General features: G+C 41.3%; 1 protein-coding gene across 2 annotated transcripts in view; it reads right to left on the bottom strand.

The window, feature by feature from the left end:
• LOC120732881 (raftlin-like) overlaps positions 1-21,698 on the bottom strand; it is a 125,199-nt gene that overhangs the window by 88,814 nt on the left and 14,687 nt on the right. For both annotated transcript variants that reach the window (XM_040030759.1, XM_040030760.1), the window contains exon 3: positions 14,537-14,720. In XM_040030759.1, coding sequence (XP_039886693.1) covers positions 14,537-14,684 — 148 coding nt within the window. In that variant the 5' untranslated portion in view covers positions 14,685-14,720. The remainder of the gene's footprint in view (positions 1-14,536; positions 14,721-21,698) is intronic.

Below are 21,698 nucleotides of genomic sequence, written 5' to 3'. Positions count from 1 at the left end.
CTTCCAGAGGACATTTGCCACATTCCCATCATGGCCATCTTTTAATTCCAGGTTGAAACTTGACCTTTACTACCCATTTTGGCTTCTTCTTCTCTTAAGTTTATGTCGCCCTTTCTGGACTTCTGAAAGATTTTGATTGGTTAATCTTTTCACTTTATTGCTGCTTCTGTTAGTGTGTTATTTAAAGTATTCTGAACTGCCTCTGTGTCCAAAATACACTGTTCTTATGATAATATCTTATAGCAGCTTTCCATGTGTTAACTTTTTACTATTTTATATTTTGTTTGCACAATTTAAGCTGTCACATACCGTAATTTATATGTGGAGAACAGGTCTTAAATCTTATCTATGAACTAACTACAGCTGATAAATAGTAGTAACGTTGCTGATGTAACACCATAACACAGGAGTAAAGATGGGCACTGGGGAAAAAATGAAGCACTTGGTGAGCGCACACACACACACACACACACACACACACTAAAAAACACTCTTACAGCAAGCCCCAAGCCCTTGACATTCCTCCAGCTCAACCATTGAAATGTCTGCAGCAAGAGCTGTTTTTGCCTCCTCAATTACTACTGAGGCCCTGACGGGAGAAGAACCCGACATGTCACTTCAGATACTCTGCTAGGAGAAAGCCTGTCCAAACTACCTGGCTGGGAGAGGTTCAGTGTCAATGTAGAGCTGCGACAAGTACCGCAGGTATGAGTAGGAGTGTCAAAGGTAGCTTTAGGGACATCACAATTTGATGCTGGATGTGCTGTGATCTTGATTCGGGGAAACATCTGGGAATTTCCACCTGTAGAAACGCACTTGTCACATTTTTCTCTCACCTCTGACATCTCAGCTACGCTTCTGCTACAGCTCATGGGTTAGTAACTACAACTGAAATCATTTCCTGTTGGAGTGGAGGGGTGAAGAGTGGAAACACTGGTCAATGTAAATACACCTGAAATGGACAAAACGTACCACTAAAAACCAGATAAAAGGTGCCGTAACATCAGTGAAACGTAAAAACAGGCTCCGCCAACCGTTAGTCTGTTCCACGCTTACAAGTCGCGGAGTCAGTCTAAAAATAACAACAAGGTGTGAAATGGTTTCAGGCTTGCATATTGCTCTTGACTGTGAAACTGTACAAGGGCTCTGGTGACCTGCTTGTTGCAGGACAGAGCAGTTTAAAGTTGCATCCGAGCTTTTTTCTGTCCGAGTCTCGAAACACTCAACCCACTTTCGACCTGAGACGCCCGTCTTCTTCCTGTTATTCTTAATCTGCCTTCAGACCGTACATTAATGTATAATAATCCAACCGAAATACAAAGATGAAGTGGTTCTGGTTAAAAGCCAAGTGATTTACATTATAGAAAGATGCAGGTCAGGTAACCCTCTCAAAGTAAATTGAGTTGTAAAGTTGGCACGATAAACCTGCAGCACCAAGCAAGCCAAATTGCTGTTTGACTGCCAAGGTGGACTTTGCTTAATTTCTTTTCTCTTTGTCACAACAGTTACTTATTCTTCAAATGTTACATGATTTGCTTATACTGACACTAAAAATTCAGTAAATTTAATTTCCTGGCAGAGAGATAACATCCATTTATTAAGCTTGAATGCCATCACTGATCAATATCCAACCTTTAACAACTAATGAGATACTACTTGATGCATCTTCAGCGGCTCAGTGAGGTGCTGTACTTAGAAAACTATCATTTTCTATTGAGCTAAATGCTAACATTCACACAGCTAACATAGTAACAGTGACTGTGCTAAGCTACCTATTTACTAGGTACTATCCTGCCGTGCTTACTGTAGATTTGAATATTAAAAAGCTGGCACTTGCTAATTAGCACAAGCACAGTTGAGGCTGATAGGAACACCATAGTTTGCAGGCATTTAATGAGATGAATTTATTTTCATATGGTAAAAATGAAACATGCTAAACGCTTATTCTATACTTATATATGATAAGACTAATGGTTAACTGTCTGCACTGAAACAGCACCTTTGCTATTCTATAAAGCATTCACACAGCAGTCCGTTCAAATCCTCACAGCATCAAATACAAATTCTGTCAAAGCCACTAAAGTCTTAGAGAGATAAAGTGATGCCCACTGGCCTGATGTGCTGTGATGCACCGGCCACAGTGAGACCGATGTCTCACTCCCCTTTTGTCATGAATGGATGACTGTGATGAAGTCTTTTGGACCAAATTTAAAGGCACAGTAAAGCATCAATTTTAAGTGCATAGCTCTAATGTAAGGGGCGCCGTTTAACCCAAATTCTTAACTTTTTCTACTTCTCCTTATCGGTGTTTAAGCCTAACCAGCAGCTGAAAGTAGAAAACAAAGTAGAAAACACCAAGCTCCCAAATGGGGCACGAACCGCAGTCTGCTGACTGACAAACTTGTGAGCTCCGTATTCCAAATGGAAACGTTGCCGCTCTTTAAAAGAGCAACATTGTCTGTCAGCACCCATATTATTAAGACACCACTGACAAAGACCCCTTGTCCACATCTCTGCGACACCAACAGGATCTGACAGAACAGCATTATCTGATGCTCTGAGTGGAGAAGACTTGAGGTTCACTGAACACTACATACACTGGCATGTGGCGGAGCTGGGATGGAACTTCAAGCCCAGACATTTATGCCCAACCTGAGGGGTAGACTATGAAATAAAAGCAATGGGTTAGTGAGGTATGCTGTCCCTCAACACATAACCCAGTTTTATTTAGACTTTCAGTTTTACACGTAACATTAGGAAAGAACTGCAGCACCGAGACTCCACTGAGACGTACAATACATACATCAAGAATTAAGAATGTTTTTTTTGCTGTGATCCGCTCTTGCATGTATTACAGTTTAACATAATATTTTTTTCATTTTCCTCATAACTCTCCATGACCTATTAGTCTGTGTTTAGCAGCACTTGATTGATCAATTTTGTGTGACAGAAGAGGTGCTTCAGATTCGTGTTTTATGTGAGCGTGCACCGAACTGAAGAAGAACGTTTTACAAAGAAACTTTATAGCCAGTATCTGAGGTTGCAGAGCAAACTTGCTTCTTAGTACACCCCTCTGCTCTGCCACCTGAGCCACAGCCATCTATCTTATCTGAATCATGCTTTGCTTCTGCTATCATCATTCAGTGCTGGCACCTCGCAGCCTGGCAAAATAAACTTGGAGGAGAACAACACGAGGCAAGGAGAAACAAAGACAGTTCAAATCTGTTGGACGTTAAGGCAGCCTGGAAGGCACTTCATCCTGCACATGCATGTTAGTGCAGCTGTGTCAAAAGAGCTTATGATTTAACTGTCTCACAAATTACATTATTGTAGTATTCATTGATGCATGTGGCACACATTTTAGCTAAATCACTATATGCGTAGCAGCTAAGACTGCAGCTAAATGCAGCTCAACAACACCGAATGTATCTGTGAGCTTTGAGGATTTTAATATGGCCGAAGTTGTCGTAATTCATCTTGTGATGGCCATGAATGTCCATACCAATTTATTCAAGAGTTCTTGAGACATTTCAGTTCAAATCAAAGCTTCACTACAGGCCAAAGAAAGGTAATTCCAGCCTTATATAACAACTAGACAATATATCATTTAATCCTCATTCAGACTTTGAGGTGGAGGTATATGGATGGATGGTTTTAGACAATTGAGATTTTCACTGGGCTGCACTGGAGGGCCATTGGGAACCAGGGACCAGGCGTATGCTAATAGGAACACAGTGCTAATCCATCACCCAGTCTCTACAGAAATAATTAAGTCAAATTATAGACAACCCCCGCAACCGCACCTTAATCTCCCTCCAGATGGGGGCCCTGCCGTACAACAGGTGGCCTCTCCTCATATGAACCTGCATCCCACCACTGTCATTTGAATCCCTGCAAACAATGGTGGACCAGAGGAGCCAGACATCCACGAAATATGAGACGCGTACATAATTATGATGGAGCGAGCATACATGTGTGATATCTATTTCATAATTAACCACCTACTGTGACTCTGACACCTGTCTGTGTCTTTTGTCTGTGTTTCTAACAATGGGCTGAAAAAGGGATGCAAAAAGCCAGTGCGTTCAAATGGCAGCCTTACATTGTCATAGTCCAGAAAGATGGACTCAACATACTTAGTACTTTATTTGATTTTTCTAGTGTTTTTATAAATTTTGCGGCTTGATAGGAACATAATGAGACATATTTTCACAGCTGTGGTGCATGTGGACATAAAACCTGGACAAAATGGTTTTAAAACCGAGGTTTAATTTAAAAAAATACAGAATATTATCGTAAATCGTTCAACTGACATTCAGCTGTAAACCTACCGCAGGTAAAACTGCACAAAGGTGACGAGCGCAACCTTCATTCCCCTGCCCGTGATAGTGTCTGCACAGCATGTTTACACATATCATCATACAGTAAACTCTACCTAATCAGTGTGCTTTTGCCCTCAGTCACAGAAGAACAGAGAATTATACATCCATGTTGCAGCTGGGGATGATGAACTCTGATTGCTTTCCCCTCGTCCCTCTCCCGTGACTGCAAATTCATCACACCGACAAATCGCTCCCTGCATCCCACGTGGGTGTGAGTGCAATCAAACTGTAACGTGCACACAAGTCGACCCCAATCAGCACCCTGTTTTCGAATGCCACCCATTGATGTGATGGGTTGAAAACATAAGCAGGTCTGAAGCATCTCAATTCCTATTTGACGGTGGCTTCGGGCAAATTGTTACTCTGTGCCGGCAAGAGTGAAATCACATTAAAGGCCTGCGAGCGCACCGTACCCGCAGATAGGTAACTCACGGCAACGTCTCTCATCAGCTTTGCAAAGATTCAATTCAGCTTTGCTCCGCAAACATTTTCCGTGAAGTTCTCGCCCCGTTTGTCAAATACACTTAAATAAAGCAGCTGCTTTTTTCACTTATTGATGTCATGAGTAGTGAAGGCCTTACTGGAGAACTGATTTCAGAGTAAACTGTCTCGCAGAGGGGCGGTGCTACAGAAACATGCACTGCTTCTGCCAATTCTTTCTAACGAGTAAAAAACTTCAAACAAGCTTTTGAAAAACGTTTGCTTTCCAAATCCTAACACGTCCGCTGGGAAGGGTCAAGACGACTTCAGAAGATACGGATGTTTTAGCTGAAGTTGGTTAATGGGAGTGGGAAAACATCTGGCAGAAGGAGACAGACTTCCACAACCATTTACAGTGGAACTGTCAGGATATGTCAAAATCATTGTCTTTCATCCATGCGGGTGATTCAGCACTCGCACAAACCAAGCCCAGAAGTTGGATTGAGGGGACGAGTATTGTGCTACGTCCAGCAGACAGTCGTTAAGTACATTAATGAATGTCTGTTTCTATGGAGGGCCACAACTACCAAAATAAAAAATACATTTAGAAATAAATATATTCATCACTACATGAACTACTGTGCCAATAAATGCCAAAATATGAAAATAAATGCTTATTTATGGTTTCTTTTCTTTGTATTACTCTTTTTTAGTCGTATAATTTCCCTCTTTATTTCTTGTTTTCTGTTTTTATTGACATATGCTTTTAGAGTCATTGGTTTATTTACCTTTATTTGGCTGTTTTGAGTCTCTGTACTCTTGAAGACATCAAGAAGTGAAGGTGCTTCTTAATTGCAATTTTATCTTGATGCCAAAGCAAACACCAGACATACGCTGTGCTGTGTTGCTATCTCCATTTTTGATGGAAAAGCTCCAGCACATGCACTACACCTCATCTAAAAAGGAAAAAAACAACCTTTGTTTTCCTGTCAGTGTCTATTATCACAAAACTGAAGACTTTCATTTCATTTTCAGATAAGTGCTACCAGAAAATGACACCTTTTCTAATACAGTGATTGATGGCAGTGAAAAGCAGGCTGGCTCCCGTCAATGTCATAAGTAATTTTTGTTTCAAAATCGGAATTTCGGTTAGCTGCTTGTTTTCCAAAATAAATTCATGGCATTAAACAGAAAATAACAAATGTTCAACACTTTATTTAAAGCTGAAGCCATTCCAAGCTGATGTGAAGGACACAGTGTTGAACTGAAAGCAAGTTTGAAACTGTTTCTATGTCAGCTGGAAGAAAGCTGAGATTTTCAATATAAAGCTGAAAAATCATAGTGATTCACAGTGTTTGCAGCATTTTCACTTTCCTAAGAAAAAGAACGGGAATGGTGAGACCGTGCTTTGTAATGTCACTGAGCAAATACTCGCTGCTGGAAGAAAAATCATCACTCAGATTTTGATGATTGTTTGTTTTCACTTTGGCTGAGAGATCACGTGACTCCTTCATGAGCTGAGAAAATTGTCCGACCTCTTGAGCTCATTAAATCATCTCGCAGCCACTGGAGAAATGCATAAGCATTCCTTAAGATAAAATCAACCCTTTTTATTTCAGATCATTAGTGCCAATATCTTTACTTTTTCACAATGATAACTTGTCTAATTTGTCTAAGCATCTATACAATAGCTATCATCTGAGATCTGAGAGAATAACAACATGTTTGGCCTGGGCAATGCTCTGTTGTTGCAAGTAGGCAGGAAGTGAGGTCAAGGCTAAGGTCACTTCCTGTACATTCTGCTTGTGTGGCTTCAAAGGCTCCTCACTGTCTAACAATAGCTGTGGCTGCATGAAAGAGCCTCGTTTTATTTTTTTTCACACACATAAATACATTTGTTCCTCTTCGGGAGGTGCTACCAGGGCCAGGCCAGAGACCAGTGGAGGTGTTTTGTTAAATTTAGATTGTTTGCTCCTCTGCTGTGGAGACCCTGATTGCATTTCAACACAATCAATACTGGCATATTGGATCTGAGAGAGAGGGCAATAAGAGCCAATAAAGCTTTGAGGGGGCGCTCGGGCGTATTGTCTGTCAGGCAGGCAGGAAAACAGCAGAGGCCGCGTTAGAAGAAGCAATAAACAGGAAGCCTCGACAAAACTGTGCCGCGTGCAAACACAGCTAAACGCGAGACAACCCGACGTGGACCAAGACACAGAGGCTCTGAACAGATATGTCACCCAACAACATGTGTATATGTACAATAACATACATATAGGAGCCTCAAACACCACCCACAGTCCCTATCTCAGATTCTATCTCTTCCCCTCATTTCCTCTCTTTTCAAGACGCTCACAGTCACTTGCTCATCTGATGACGCACACAGGTTCCCCACCCACATGCAGAATTAATATCTCAAAAATAAAACCCAAAGAGCCCCAGGATATGTTATTTTGCCATAGCACTGGGAAAAGTCTTGATAACAAGGCCTTTTAGAAAGCGCAGTTATGACTGGAATCTCATAAATCTTCTGGGATTTTTAGATTAAAAAAAATCCAGATGCCTCTGCAGCTTTTTTAAACTTTAAAATGCCTCTCTAAATCTCACTTGCCATGGTACACCTGCTTCCATTTAGTTTTTTCTGTTATTCTCTGGCCCTCTGACCTCCCATTTTATTCGCTACCCTCCCATCTCCCACAATAAGAACTGCCAGCTGAGAAACCTGTAACACACTCAGTGAGCAGGCTCGAAAACTCTGATTCAAAACAGGTGCAGAATATTTTGGAGTGGGATGTTATATATATAAATATATATATATATATAATGTGTGTATGTGTGTGCAGAGGGAGAGAAATAAAAGACACACACATCATGTACCTGAAGCTGATCTGGGTTAACTACAACAAAGCCTTCAAACACACGTAGCAGCCTGCACAGAGTATGCAGCATTACCAGAAAAGCTAATCTTAAACATACTGCTGAGCAGGGAGGGAGGGCGAGGGGTGGGGGAAGAAAGAGGAAGGAACCAGGCAGAAATCTGCGTTTCCTGTTGCTGAAAACTTTGTCAGCAGTTGCAGCTGTTTGAAGCTTAACGAATGGAACCTGCTGAGCTCCGGCTCTGTCACGCGCGCCTAAAATGCTGCTCTGACATCTTTGTCTCAGCAAACGATGGCTTGGCATTTTGCTGCCTGAGTGGCTCGAAACAATACAAGCAGCACCCACTAAGTGTGCCACTTACTATGGATGGAGGAAGAGAGAAGACGCTGTGACACAAGCCTGAATTTGCACTGCTGGTTTGGCCGGCGGTTCATGAAAGATTCCACGATTTTCCACTAATCACGCTGAATACCTTCATCAGGAGCTCTCAGTGTGAGATAGACGAACTGTTCTTAAGGAGGTCCAGATTATAAATTCACTATTTTCCTAACATAATCACCACTTGCCCCTTTTGATTTCTCAGACCATCAGAAATACATTTCCGATTCAATTCACTTTGGGCTGCATCTAATTTACAATTTGGATTTCAGCTGTACAGCCACACTCTGAGCACTGGGAATATAATGGAAATATAATGTAAAAACCAGATGACCGTGAATTCTGTCTTCAATGTCATTCTCCCCTCCAATAGCTGCGATTCAATTCCACCTCTCAAGCTGGGGAGCCAGGGGATAAATCCAGGCTCCCCCGCCATCCAAGGACTAATCTCCCCTCGGAAAGCCACTCCGGCATGCAGCGTTCCTGCTGACCTCTCCCACAGCTCTGTCTTATATCTGAGTGGAGTGACGGGAGGGAGCTACTCCTGTGTGTCACTCACCTGCCGCCACAGCTACAGCTCATATTAACAAGGGGACTCAGGGCTCCAGGGGTTTTGCATATAAATGATGTGTCTCATTCCCGAGATGATATCAAACGGTGTGTCTAGTCCTGTGTGTGTGTGTGTGTGCCTGTTCCCCAGTTTTGATTTCAAGGACGACATCTTTATTTCTCCGGTATTTCCCGACCACATGCCACAAAGCTGCAACATATTGAGCATGTTTTCAATCTTTCATTCCTCCTGATGTTTTTAACATTTCAAAAATCACATTTTGGGAAATAAGATTCGTGCCACGCATCCCTGAGTGTGTTCGCTTGTATTCACAGTCAAATGGCTCCTTTCCACGCCATCTAACGCGAGCTTTCTCTCAGTTCCCCGTGGGGTCATGATCTCAATATCAAACAGACTCTCTGTTTTTGTTTTTTTGCCAGGTCTTTCAGAGGCGAATGAATGCTATCAGCAGAGTGACCGTGAAGCTGAATGCATGCTTTAAAATGATAAAGAAACATGAGGCAGCAGCAGCAACTCATCACGCTCCTGTTTAGTGCTGAGCTTTTATTACGTAGAGCTTTCCACTGATTTACTCTTTCTTTCATCACCGTTTTTCTGCAGTAGAAGGTGTTATTTTCATACATTTGGTAGCCAGTTAGTAGCCTGAGGGGCCATTGGGGCGGGAGTTGCAGAAAACTATGATCTAACACCGTGGCAAGCAATTACTATAAACATTATTCACAGAGCAGTAGTCATAGTAATGCGAACTCAACATCATGAGGGCATATGGCCTTACTCGAGAAGAGAGAGGTTAAAATAAAAGCGACACAGAGGCCGATGTCTTTGCCACATTTATTCCACAAGAAAGGTTTTGTCTTATGTCAGATTTGTTCACGCAGACAGTGATAATGGTTTCTGAATCACCACTTGACTATACCAGGGTTTTGTAGTGCTCTCCCCTCACAAGCCAAATGTTATAACATGTGGTGGGTGATGCTTACACGCTAACAGCCAGAACTGTAGGATGACCATATTAAAGATATCTACTCTCAATGATGTCACTGAGCGCCAAGAGTAGAAAAAACTGACTGAAACAGCTTTTAAGAGCAGCCTGAGGCCTGTGCTGCAGTTATAAGTACACTGTTACAACGGTGAATGCACAGTTTTTCTTCCCCTTGTCTCTGTGTGTATACAGCCTGTGGGCACTGAACCACCAACTACCTACTATTCAAACTATGTTGTTTATGAGGGGCAACCAATCAGAAGAAACGCAGCCCATATGAGGAGGAAACAAAGGTAAAACAGCTTGTTTCAGACAGCTGTTTTAGTTCTAATGGGTAAACAAGGTGCATGCTACTCTAGTAGGATAAAACTGTAGAGTTGTGAAACACAATGATAGGCCATATTTAATGAAATCACAGTACATATAAATCAGCTTTTATGTAAACTGTGACAGTAAAAGAACACCACAGCTGGAGATAAAGCAGATAAGCACAGGCCAGCACGATCTGAATTTGACTCTGAGTTTAAAGTTTTGGCTTCCGACATCAAAAGATAACAAGAGGAACGCTCACAGGGGGATCATTATAGGGTGCCACTTAAAAGTTTCAGTAACACTGAGCTGAAAGGGAGGTAAAAATGGCACGCACTTCTCGGGATTCTTGATTCTGCTGCTTTAAAAACGATCACAGTAAGGTACTGCGACAAAGAAGGTGAACTGAGGTCAAACAGGAAATAATAAATGACTCCTGGTTAAACACGTTGGTGGTTTTTTTGTTCTATTTTGACAGAGCAGTGCAGCACAGTTGCGGCTTTAATCGCTTATGAGTTCAAGTGTTTTGGCCACTTGTAACACTGAAGTCATCGTTTATCTCTTTTGTTTGTGCGCGAGTATCCAGCAGATGCCGTGCACATTGATTGTAATGGTCTCACTCTTCTGCTGATTAACAAGTGGCAGTCACATGCTACCGAACGCCGGAACGAGACAACAAAACCATGGAAGAGAAACCGACAAGCCGGCGATCGTAAACAAATGTTTTAAAGTGTTTCATGAAAAAAACATAATCAGTGCTTTTACTGCACAAGAGATACATTTGCAACACAAGATTGTTGTCTGTGTGTCTGTGGCTCAGGTGGAAGGTCGGGTTGTCCACTAATTGGAGGGTTGACGGTTTGATCTCCACATAGTCTGAGATGATGGATTGTTTTTTCTTTTTAATTTGTTGCTGGCTTCACAAATCAATACATTACACAAACCAAGAATTATGGTCAGCATAAGGAGTTACGGTAAAAGAGTAATTCACCAGTAATTGTATAAAAAGTGAAAGTATGTGCAAAATGCAGACGAGGTAATTGTCTAGAGAATTCATAGTGGGCACAATGTGTCCCGCCCCTGCACGCTGTAGCCGCTGCCCAAAACAAACAGACGTTTTCCTTTCATACTATCTGCTCTTTAGCCGTGGTTTGAACCTGACTCACCAGACATTCACATGTGAAAAAGACTACAGCATGCCTTGCAGGACCGGCGGGGCTGGTACATGCTTTGGTACAATACTGGGTTGGAATGAAACCCACATCAGAAAACTCCACAGGGTACCTTTTAAGAGCAGTAAAGACAGTTGATTTTAAGAGTCATAAGTGATTAATTAAGAAAAGTATGTGTAATTACCTAAAGATGTAGTGTAACAAATGTTCTGTTGGCGCTGACAATGTAAGTATCCATAGTTATGTCCCTGCCCCACAGCTCTACCACAGACTATTTTCATATTCATAATCTTTGACTCTGCCTTAAATATTTTACAGGTTTCCTGGAGAAAAGGCCAGACACATGAATCATTGCCCACACTTACATACATGCTACAAGGTAATTACAGCCATGAGTAACACACTAACCCTTCAGCCTGAAAATCTGCTGATGCATGAAGTGATTCAGACACTCGACCGTGCTCCCAGGATTATTTCTCAAATGCAATGTGTTCCTAGCTCAACTCGGCAGACACACACACATATATTTTAAGAGATGAACAAAGGCAGAAACATAGACAGAGGCGCACTGACAGTGACAGAGCGATAAGGCAAGACAAAACTGATTACAGTAAGTACCAACCCCCATCATTAAAGAGCATACTTGAAGATAATAATGTGGCCATGAACCAATGACAAACGCACGCAGTTCAACAAAAGGGAGGCACCCATCCACCTCCCGCTACCCCTTCAAGCCCCACCCTCATGTCAGGTCCCATATGACGGAGGATAGAAAGCCTCCCTGCCCCCCGGACGCCCACATTCCCCGGCTCCTTCATCCATCCAGTCCAGTCCGCCTGACAAACTAATGGAGACTAATCAACTGCCAGGACGAACACGTTGCACACTACATCTCCCTGCTTCCCGTACCATCCCCCCACCTCCACTGCAACAACCGCCACCCCACCAAAACTCACCTCCCGCAATCATTTTAGCTATAACTGTCAGGGGCAGAAATAACAGAGTGATAGCTATATATAGCACCCTGACTCTCCGCTGGCCTAGTACATACACATACACACAAACGCACAGCCTTGTCCCTGCGCACATTCATTCCCCATTAGCTCACCTTAACCTTTATGACCTCCATTATGCGTGTGACCTTATTCTAATCCTAATTCTAGATATAATGTTAAATTAACCTTCACCTGAACGCTGGAGTCAGCGTCTGTCTATTCAGTAGCTACAGGTCGGCAGGTAAGTTTACACTTTGTAAATGAATGTCTTTTCCAGCAACACAGAAACCAGTGAGCTCAGTGTGTTTACACAGAGTCTGACAGTTGGATTCTAATCATTGAAAGCACAATACCCATTTGCCTATGTTTTATCTGTTTTTAAAAGTATCACCCAGGTTATGACTAATAGCCTAATAATAATGTGGGATTAGTCTTCTAAACGGCCCGAGGTGTGTGTATGCTTCAGTGCGGTTTCTTTGTTTTGATTCTGCGGGCAAGCTGCAAAATGTCATGGGAGTGAACTGGAAGCAAAGCTGAGTCTTTGAAAAATGAAAAGTACGCCTTGCAGTTGAAAAAGAGGAGGGAGCTCTGCTTTTGGGGGGCATTAGCAAAATTACTTTCCTGTAACAACAGCATGAAGAATAATGGTTATGTTAGCATGCTTTGATTAGTATTGCACACTTAATTAGGACCAAAATCTTGTCCGTGTGCGTGCAGACTACTAATGCTGTCTCCTCAGATGACCATAACATATATATCAATATATGTATTTATATATGCATTGTGTGTGTGTGTGTGTGTGTGTGTGCCTACATGTTTGCACCAAGTACGCAAACAGAAGAACAAAGTGTGTAAAAATGAGTTTTTTAGCAGCCACCGTAACTAAGCACATATTTTCTTTATCTCGTGAGTCTGTGTGATTCATGCCAGCAAAATGCAGCTCAGGAGACACCTGCTGTAGTGGGAACTACCACAGAGGCAGTTTGGAGTGTAGTGGCATTGTGTCTATGTGTCCTTCTGTCCTTCTGCCTGCCTGTGGACAGATTCTGTTAACACACTTTAAAGACCGGTTTAGTCTGACACCTGTGCCGTCATTCCCTGCACTTTAGACTCCCTATAATGTTTATCTTTATCTGATTTAACTTAGGTTAAGTTAAACCAGATAGGTCAAAGATGGATGTGGTGTGAGTACTCTCGCCACAGCTGCAGCTGGTGTAATCGCATTGCTTAAAACTAGTTCAATTTAAAATACTGTACCTAGAATACTGTGCCGCTTACTTGAAATCCAAGCAGTTTTCACACAAATCATCTTATTAGTAGACGTTTCATGCCATAACAAAAGTGAAGATGTGTGCGCCTCACATGCATTACAAAACATACAATGTAATAGCCAAACCATGAAGTTTGGTCTCTGCATCTCAGGAAACAGCACCAACCTTCATTTAGGACAGGAAGTAGAGGCGGGGGGATTTCTGCCTGAATCTATGTGAATATGTGGGCATCGGTATATGGATTCTACCCTGTAAAAACAAATGAATCATTTCCATATTTCTTTCCATGGCTCAAGCAGTCTCAGTTTGACTTTAGGCGTAATCTTCATCGTTAGCGTGTCCACTTTCTTTCCAGCCCACCAGGCATGTCGGAGAGCACAGACATTCAGGGCAGCTGAATCATTGTAAAATCACAGTAAAACTAGCTGAAGAGAAACAGCTTTGTGACCTTGAACAAAGAAGTCCATCACCGCAGCAGGCCACCTTTTACTTTGTTTGCATCCCCTGCTAGCAGCTTGGACCCTACCTCCCATAATTGATGGTCGCCAGCAGGAAGTTTGACATGGATTGGTCTGGAAAGTTCTATATCATTAGCATGACGTGAAAGCATGACTGACTAATTGTCAGAAAAGAAATTATAATGGATGTTGCTATACAGGGAACAAGCACTAATTAACACTGTCATTACAAGAAAATGCTGATGAAAATTACAGCTTTTATTCCACGAGTGATAGATTTCTTCTGTGCCTGAATATATTTTATTTATTACTGGCTGTTTGATATTGTACTATTTTTAGAAGGGGACTAGACAGATTAATTGTACTGGAGGTAAAGAAAATCACACATAGAGCACAGAATGGTGTATTTTGTTGCAGGTAATCCCTTGGAAAACGTGTGAGGCACGCTGATCCCTTACTATGCAGAGATATGATGCAGCAAAAGCCTTGAGCTAGTCATATAATTTCAGCTGTGCATGTGAAAGATTAGATTGTTATGGCCCAGCAGCACAAAAAAAACATTAACATATCAGTTACAATACACTGATCAATAGCAGTGATTGCTGCACAGAGATTTGTGTACCTCAGTGGTAAATATTGTGGGTTGCACTCTAGCTGTGGTTTCTGAAATTAAAAGGATCGAAGGTTTCGTTGAACACATTTAAAAGAAGGTTGTCCGCCTTACCGTCTTTGCCGATGAGGAAGTCCAGGTAGCGGTATGTGTAGGCCATGCCCACCTTGGTCTCCACCTGTGGCCTCTTCAGGGTGGAGTAAATCTTCCCTGGACTGTTCTCCTCTGAAACTGGTTTCATCTTGCGTAACCCGCAGCCCATGGCTCCACAGTTTTTAGGTCACTCTTTACAAAGACCCTACAAAAAAATGGACAAAGTGCTTCTTTAGCTGAGCTAAAAAGTAGACATTGCATTGCAAAAAACAAAAACAATAAAAAGCATGATTTAAAATTGATTATAAATTTTTTTTTAAAAAAACCTAGCGAAGACTTATTCAAATTTAAAGTAGAGCTCTTAACAGCTGACAGGCTCTTGTGATCACTGGGGAACAATTAGCAAATTATGTGAACTGTAAAACTAACTGTAACCCCCCCCCAAAAAAACAAAAAACAAACAAAAAAACAACACCCGTGCACAGGATTTTGTGCACCAGTGGTCAAAAACAATAACATACAATAACAATATATAGCTACGAACCATAACTTGGCTTTCCAAGCTTTGCAAATGGCCAAAAGTACAATGTTGGCTCTTGCTACTATAATCAAAATGGGTATAATTTTGTTGTGTTCATATCTGCTGTGAGTTTCAATTGAGAGTTTTAATTCCTTGTTGACCACCCTATTAAATAAGGCTGTTTCCACTGATTAATTAATTTGCAGACGAGGTAACTGTTTTGATCCAATGAAATTAAAAAGTTGTTAAAGCTGCTCAACTTTTTTAAATTCCTCCAGATGTAAAAATGTCAGCAGATAAAAATAAAAGATGTGTAATTTGGTCTTTTTTTACTGAATGAAACAGGAAGGTCGGGGTTAAGTGTCGTATGGTAGTCCAGTTATTGACCTTTTTTGCTACATTAGATAAATTTGTAGTACAAATTTGATTTACCGCTCATTTTATGATTGTTTTTGTTTCATGTGTTTAAATGATCACACACGTTTGAATGGCCAATGCCAAACAAATGCAGATGATTAACTGTGGGGGTCACCCAAAAGAAGAAGACTACATCTGGGAAATTACAAAAAAGTTAAGATTTCACTGAGTACTAACCTCTTCACAGTACAGAGGACAAAACCCTGGATGCAGACCTACAGAAGTGAATAAAGCTGTCTAAATAACAATCAAATCTCCTAACCATATCAGTGCATATGTGATCACATTTTCCACTTCTTGTACATCACTCATTCTTTATTAGAAGTTTATTTATCTTTAGCGAATGTCTGCCACATGGGAATTCCATATTATGTTTCTGTAAGGACAAGACGGTGCACACGCGGCACAGAGTTGTGTATTTTCTCCTAGAAAGCTTGTGAGGCATTTCTTATCATGCTTTGATATAATGCAGCAAAAGCATTTTATAATATTAGCTGTTCTTATAATTTCAGCTATGCATGTGAAAGGAGCATTAGTTTAAATTTCTATGACCGAGTAGGGCAAAATCACTTTAATGGATCTGTTACAATGCACGGATCAATAGCAGTGATTACTGCGCAGAGGTTTGTGTATCTCATTGGTAAATATTGTGGATTACGTTGTGGATTTTTGGCAAACCTAAGTAAGTGGTCAGGTACAGTCTCACAGGTCCTCAACGAGCCAGGGTTTAAAATAAAGCTGTTTAAATAACAAATAGACTTTCTAACCATGTCAGTGTGAAGAATGTGTAGTTCTTGTGCATCACTGATTCTTTATTCTAATTTTAGGTGATAATTATTTATCTGTAGTGAATGCCTAGTGTGTGGCCATTCTATATGATATAGCTTTACTATTTCATGAAATAGTCAAATGTCTCAGTTTCAACATTTAAAAAAAAATGTTTGTGAATAACAAACAGCTTTATGAGATTTGCAAATCACTGCATTCAGTTTATATTAACATTTTACACAGGATCTCAACTGTTTAGAAACAGATAATGGAAAACCTCCATTGTAGTACTAGTACCTGATAGTGTACAAAGTGTTTAAATAACACACTTATTGATATCAGTGATCATCCCTAAGCGAGGACCAGACATGCACATGGACGTGTATACACACGCGCAGGAAAGCAAAGATTCTTCAGAAGGAAAACTAATAGAGGACAGCATGTTTGGTAAACCTCTGCACATTAACATGAATAAATATTCTTATAACCTGATTCCTAGGGAGGCCAAATTAGCAACAACCAGGGAGTGAGAGGCCTTAAAGGGCCAGTGCTACAGATGCCACCGTGTCCCAAATGCTTTGTGCCAGCACCACTGCCTCTCTCCAGTGGCTTCATCTGGGAATAGGTGACATTTCATTGTGTTCCACTGATTAAACTCAAGAACGAATGGATGGATGGACAGATGGATGGCAGTGGCGCCCTCTTATTCCACCTCGCCTAATGAAGATCCCTCTCTATTACTCCATTATTCTCTGTACTAATTACAGCACATCGAAGGGGTTTGGCAGAATCGGAGTTGACCGTTGCTTCAGAGACGACAGGACAGGAAGTGAGGAGGGGCACGGGGGTTCCGACGTAGGAAGGAGTGGGAGGCAAAAAAAGGAACCAGCTGCAGACGGGGCTCTGTTAATGAGGTGAACGGCAAGAATGAAAAGGTGAGAATCAATCAAGGCAGAAAGAGGAAACAGGGGTGGCCGGGTTGGAGATTGTTCGCATAAAAGGGGTTTGGGTGGTGGGGGGGCAGCGGGTAATGCATGGCAAGTAGAGTCCGGAGAAAAAAAGAGAGCGTGCAATTAAAGTCGGCTGAATAGAAAAAGGATGATCAGCATACAAGATGGAAACAGGGAGAGAGAAAGAGTGAGATTCATCACGGCTGTCGTGCCAGTGTTTCCAGTGGCACCGACATAGATGTCTTTGTTGGGCTTTATAAATCTCAACGTGTATAACAGTCATATTTCTCCAGGCCTTGTAATAGCGCTCAGAAATGGACCACAAGCTGATGGATTTATAGCTAATACCAGAACACAAGCACACGGCTACCAACCCAGCAAAAACGCAATGCAAAGACGCTAAGGATGACTTCACTGGATCCCTGAACGCCTACGTTTGCTTGAAAAGTGAAAGGACACTTTTTTTTCCTCGATACTTTTGCAAGCATGTCAGATGTCCAGCAGATTTAGACCCCAAACTGTCCAGCTCTAAAGAAATGGTGCTAACCAGCTAACCTAACACGCAAGAACAAAAGGTTGAGAAAAGATCCCCATGCAACACATAATGAGTACAAAATGTGTAATAAAGTAGATAAATAGCATGAACGGGTTTTTACAAACTGCTGTGATAATGTTACTAATGTAGACATTTTTACACCTGTAATCAAGAGGAATGCACAGAGGGTGATGTTAGTGAATGGTTGAAATTATACTGAATTTACTCTCTTTTAATATCCTGAAAATATTACATTTTACTCTCAACCAGATTTAGACATAAAGGTGAAATCTTTAGAAACTGGTCGATCAGCTTTAGCCCAGAAAACAGTATCCATGTTTGAGGGGGGGTTGTCCTCTTGTTTTGTACAGTGAAAGCTTCAGAAGCCTTCTAAATAGTTGCAGCATGTTTCTTATGTACTGAGGCATTATCTGTTTCCCACTCAGCACGTGCCAAGCAGGACTAGTGTCTTGCTTCCGTTTCAAGAACACAAAAGCCAAGCACAATCTGCAGAAGATGGCACAGTCAAAGTCTCTAAAAGCGCTTCAGTCTCCCCTTAAATTGTCACTCAGGACTGCACTACACAGTGCTACAGTTCATCGCGCAGCATCACAAATGACTCTGCCATCAAAGAAAACAAAGTTTAAAAAAAGAGAAAAGATCTTTTTCCCAAGTGTTGGATTCCTACTGTTGCCTACAGTTACTTGTAAATAGCTTTTATCATTTCTCCCTCTACCCTGGAGAGAGAAGGAACAACAAGAGGGAAGGCGAGGCTCTGTCATGTAGTCTACACGAGATGGAGAAGAAGTAGTCAGAACAATGGGATGTGGAGGAAAGGGGATGGGTTGTGGGGGGGTTGTGGGAGGGGTGTTAGAGGAAAACAAAGTAAAAACTGGAGGAACTCGTATTTGCATAGCTCCTTGAGCCCAGAGAGGAGGCAATGTGAGGTGAAGCCAAATGGGAGTATTTTTAGAGTTGAACCGATGGAGGAAATGTGACTTGTTTATAATTTTTGAGGCACTTTCTTGCCAGGAAACTCTCATCTGAGGTTGAAGCTCTGGCCAGTTGTAGCACTGAAATTGCCCCCCCCCCCCTCTGAAACAGAGAGTTATGGATGCTTTACAGGGCTTACAGATACTGGGTAGTTATGGGAAAGAAAAAAAAAAGACAGGAAGAGGGCCATTGATTTCCCTTTTGCTGAATTAGCAACGATCCTTTTGCCATTTTGCTCCATCTTTTTTCTCTTGCTAATGGCATTTTGAGGTTTTATTTGATAAGAGGTTTTATTCGATAAGATTCCCTTCTCATAAGCCAAGATTGACATTCAGATGCTTTGTTGTGGCTGTGATGCACTTAGTTTTGGCCCTTACAACAAAAACATCCCATAGCACTTTGTATTGTGCTGAATGCGATAGACAACATAAGGGGAGACGTTTCCCTTGTCCTGCTGCTTTTTTTCCCCATCTGTCAATCAACAACAATGATTCAGTCCAAAGGTCTGCCTTTCTTTCTGTGCTCACATTGATCCCTTGAGTTCATCGCCTGTTGTCTCTTAGGATTTGGCACATTATTAGACCTAAACAAATTGATTTTCAGACACTTAAGGGCTGGAAATCTCCACAGATATATTATCACCTGGCACATATTATTATTTTTTATGACTGTAAATTTAGCATTTGATTATTGCACATTGTTGTTATTATTATTATTATTAAATTATTATTATTAGTAGTAGTATTATTTACTTATTGAAATAGTAAGGATTCTGAAAAGCTAAACATCTGGCCACCAAATGAAAGTCTACAGCCATGAACTTCACTGTTCTTTTAGCTTTGTTTTGGTCTCTCTCAAAAGTCAATTCTACTTGCTTACTGTCGTAGGGTAAGGACCCCACAGTATTAGAAGGAGAACCTACAGTAAATGACAAAGCACTGGGAAGAAAGCACTTGGTTGGCTGAAAGAGTATGGAATAAAAAGCATAGAGAAGGCAGAAACACCAACAAACAAGCCAAACACAAAGCAAGACAAAACAACACAGACAAAAGTTAAACACATTAGAAGAGAGAGCAGAAAAGCAGCCTCAGTCTGTGGTAGCAAAATTCAGGAATGGATTACGGTGGCCTAATGTAGAGAGGATGTTTGTCTCCCAAACTGATAGTTGAGCCCACAGAAGAGGCGCCTCACAGCTGAAGGCACAAGAAAGTTGCCGTCCGAGAGCATTTAAGTATAATATGAGGTTTTTGAGATATGATGGGACCTGATCATTCAGAAGTTCAGCAGAAGGATTTTAAACTATAAACTGCATTTACGAAGCATTCATTGAAGAGTAGCCCGTAGACTGGGTAAGTCATTGTTGGCGTACTCTTGCTGCAGAGTCAACTAAAAATGGATAACACGCTAAAAGGTGGAGATCAAAATCTTTTACTTATGAAAACAGCCTCACTTTCTACCAAATTCTAATTGTTATCCTTGTATGTGTCTTGGATTTGGTACTGTGTATGGTTGGTAATTGAGAACATTATGGAACAATTGAAAATCTTCTATCTGTAAAACCAAAACAATGAAATAGTCTAAAACGTGCCCAGAAAGCCTCCTGAAATGTACAAAGACAATAAGTCTTTGTACATTTGTCAATACATCCAACAGCCTTCAGAATATGAACATTATTAATCTTCTGTTAATGAAAATATTGGATTGAGAAGCTTTACATTCCAGTTTCATAATGAGGAAATTGCACATCAGTGTGGACGATGATCGCACAAAACCCCGTCTTCAGCTTACAGGCTTCACAATACCAAATGAGTTACTTAATGCTGTCTGACTGAGACCTTCCCCACATTACAGGACCGTGTTACAAGGCTTTGATAGTAACATTGCTGAGATCAAACCCAGAAGCATGGGAAGCTTCAGAGTGGATTAATGCAAGAAGACATTAATTAGGACACTGTGTTCGTGTGTTCTTCCCTGTGTAGTCTCCCTTTTAAGCCTACTCTCTTCTTTTCTCACTCTCTCTCTCGCTTTGTCTCCCTCACCCTCTTTGGCTTCTTCTGACTTTTGATCTTTTACAATCTGACAAGTAAAGGGGCGCTTGACTGTGTATGGTGATGGGTACTGCTGATCCAGTATCATCCATGGGTATTGTGAGGAGTACTGCCAAGAGCTCTACAAGGCTGAGTGGTTAGAGAGACCGCCATGAAAATGAGCAGACAAGACCGGCCTCACATGAGGAAAAACAGCACTGGTTGTTGGGCGAAATGCATTGAGTGACTCATGTCTATGCTTTCTTGACAATCAACCCCTCGTAATGACTTATCTTGAGAAAAATGCATTTGCTTGTTGTCCAAAAAGTCCAGAAAACAGTGTTGGAACAAACCAATGTGGAAGTGCAGCCCCTTGAATGGCCGCTTAAGGCTGGTTCCAATCTCCTGTGACAAAATGCCCAACTTTACAAGAGAAATCAATACTTTGTTAGCCTGTTTCTCTGTCTTTCTGCCATACACTATGCTAGCACCAGCATCTCTGATCCAATTAAATGATTTACCGCTTTACCTAAACATGCTCAACTGTCAACTTTGTCTTCAGGCTGGAAATGAATAAGCTATATGATGTGTCTCTGTCTCTTATCCTCAGACACTCCCTATATCCAAGTTGTTGAGCCTAAAAACTAGTAACTTGTAGTTCTTGCTAACATTATCTTAACTTTGCACTGCACACTTTCATTAAAATATGGTTGCTTGTGGCTTTAAAAACATATTGTGATGGATATACTCTTAAACACTTAAATGGCGGTGACTCTTTTAGGTGGCAGCAAAAAGAAGGTGAGTACGGCTCAGTGGGTGTGACATCTTTAAGCTAAACAAAGAGACTTTTGCTCAACTACCAACAACTGCTGTTGTCATAATTTCAGCGTGGTTTTGCACAAGTGGTTGACTTTCACGAGTCGCCTTTTTGTTGTACGTTTGAAGTGTCGATTAATTTCGTCCAATTTTTAGC

This window comes from Simochromis diagramma, unplaced genomic scaffold (assembly GCF_900408965.1).
Source record: "Simochromis diagramma unplaced genomic scaffold, fSimDia1.1 OVJJ01000361.1, whole genome shotgun sequence".
Lineage (NCBI taxonomy): Eukaryota > Metazoa > Chordata > Actinopteri > Cichliformes > Cichlidae > Simochromis > Simochromis diagramma.
Note: the sequence above shows the minus strand (reverse complement) of the source record. Positions and strands in the feature narration are given on the sequence as shown.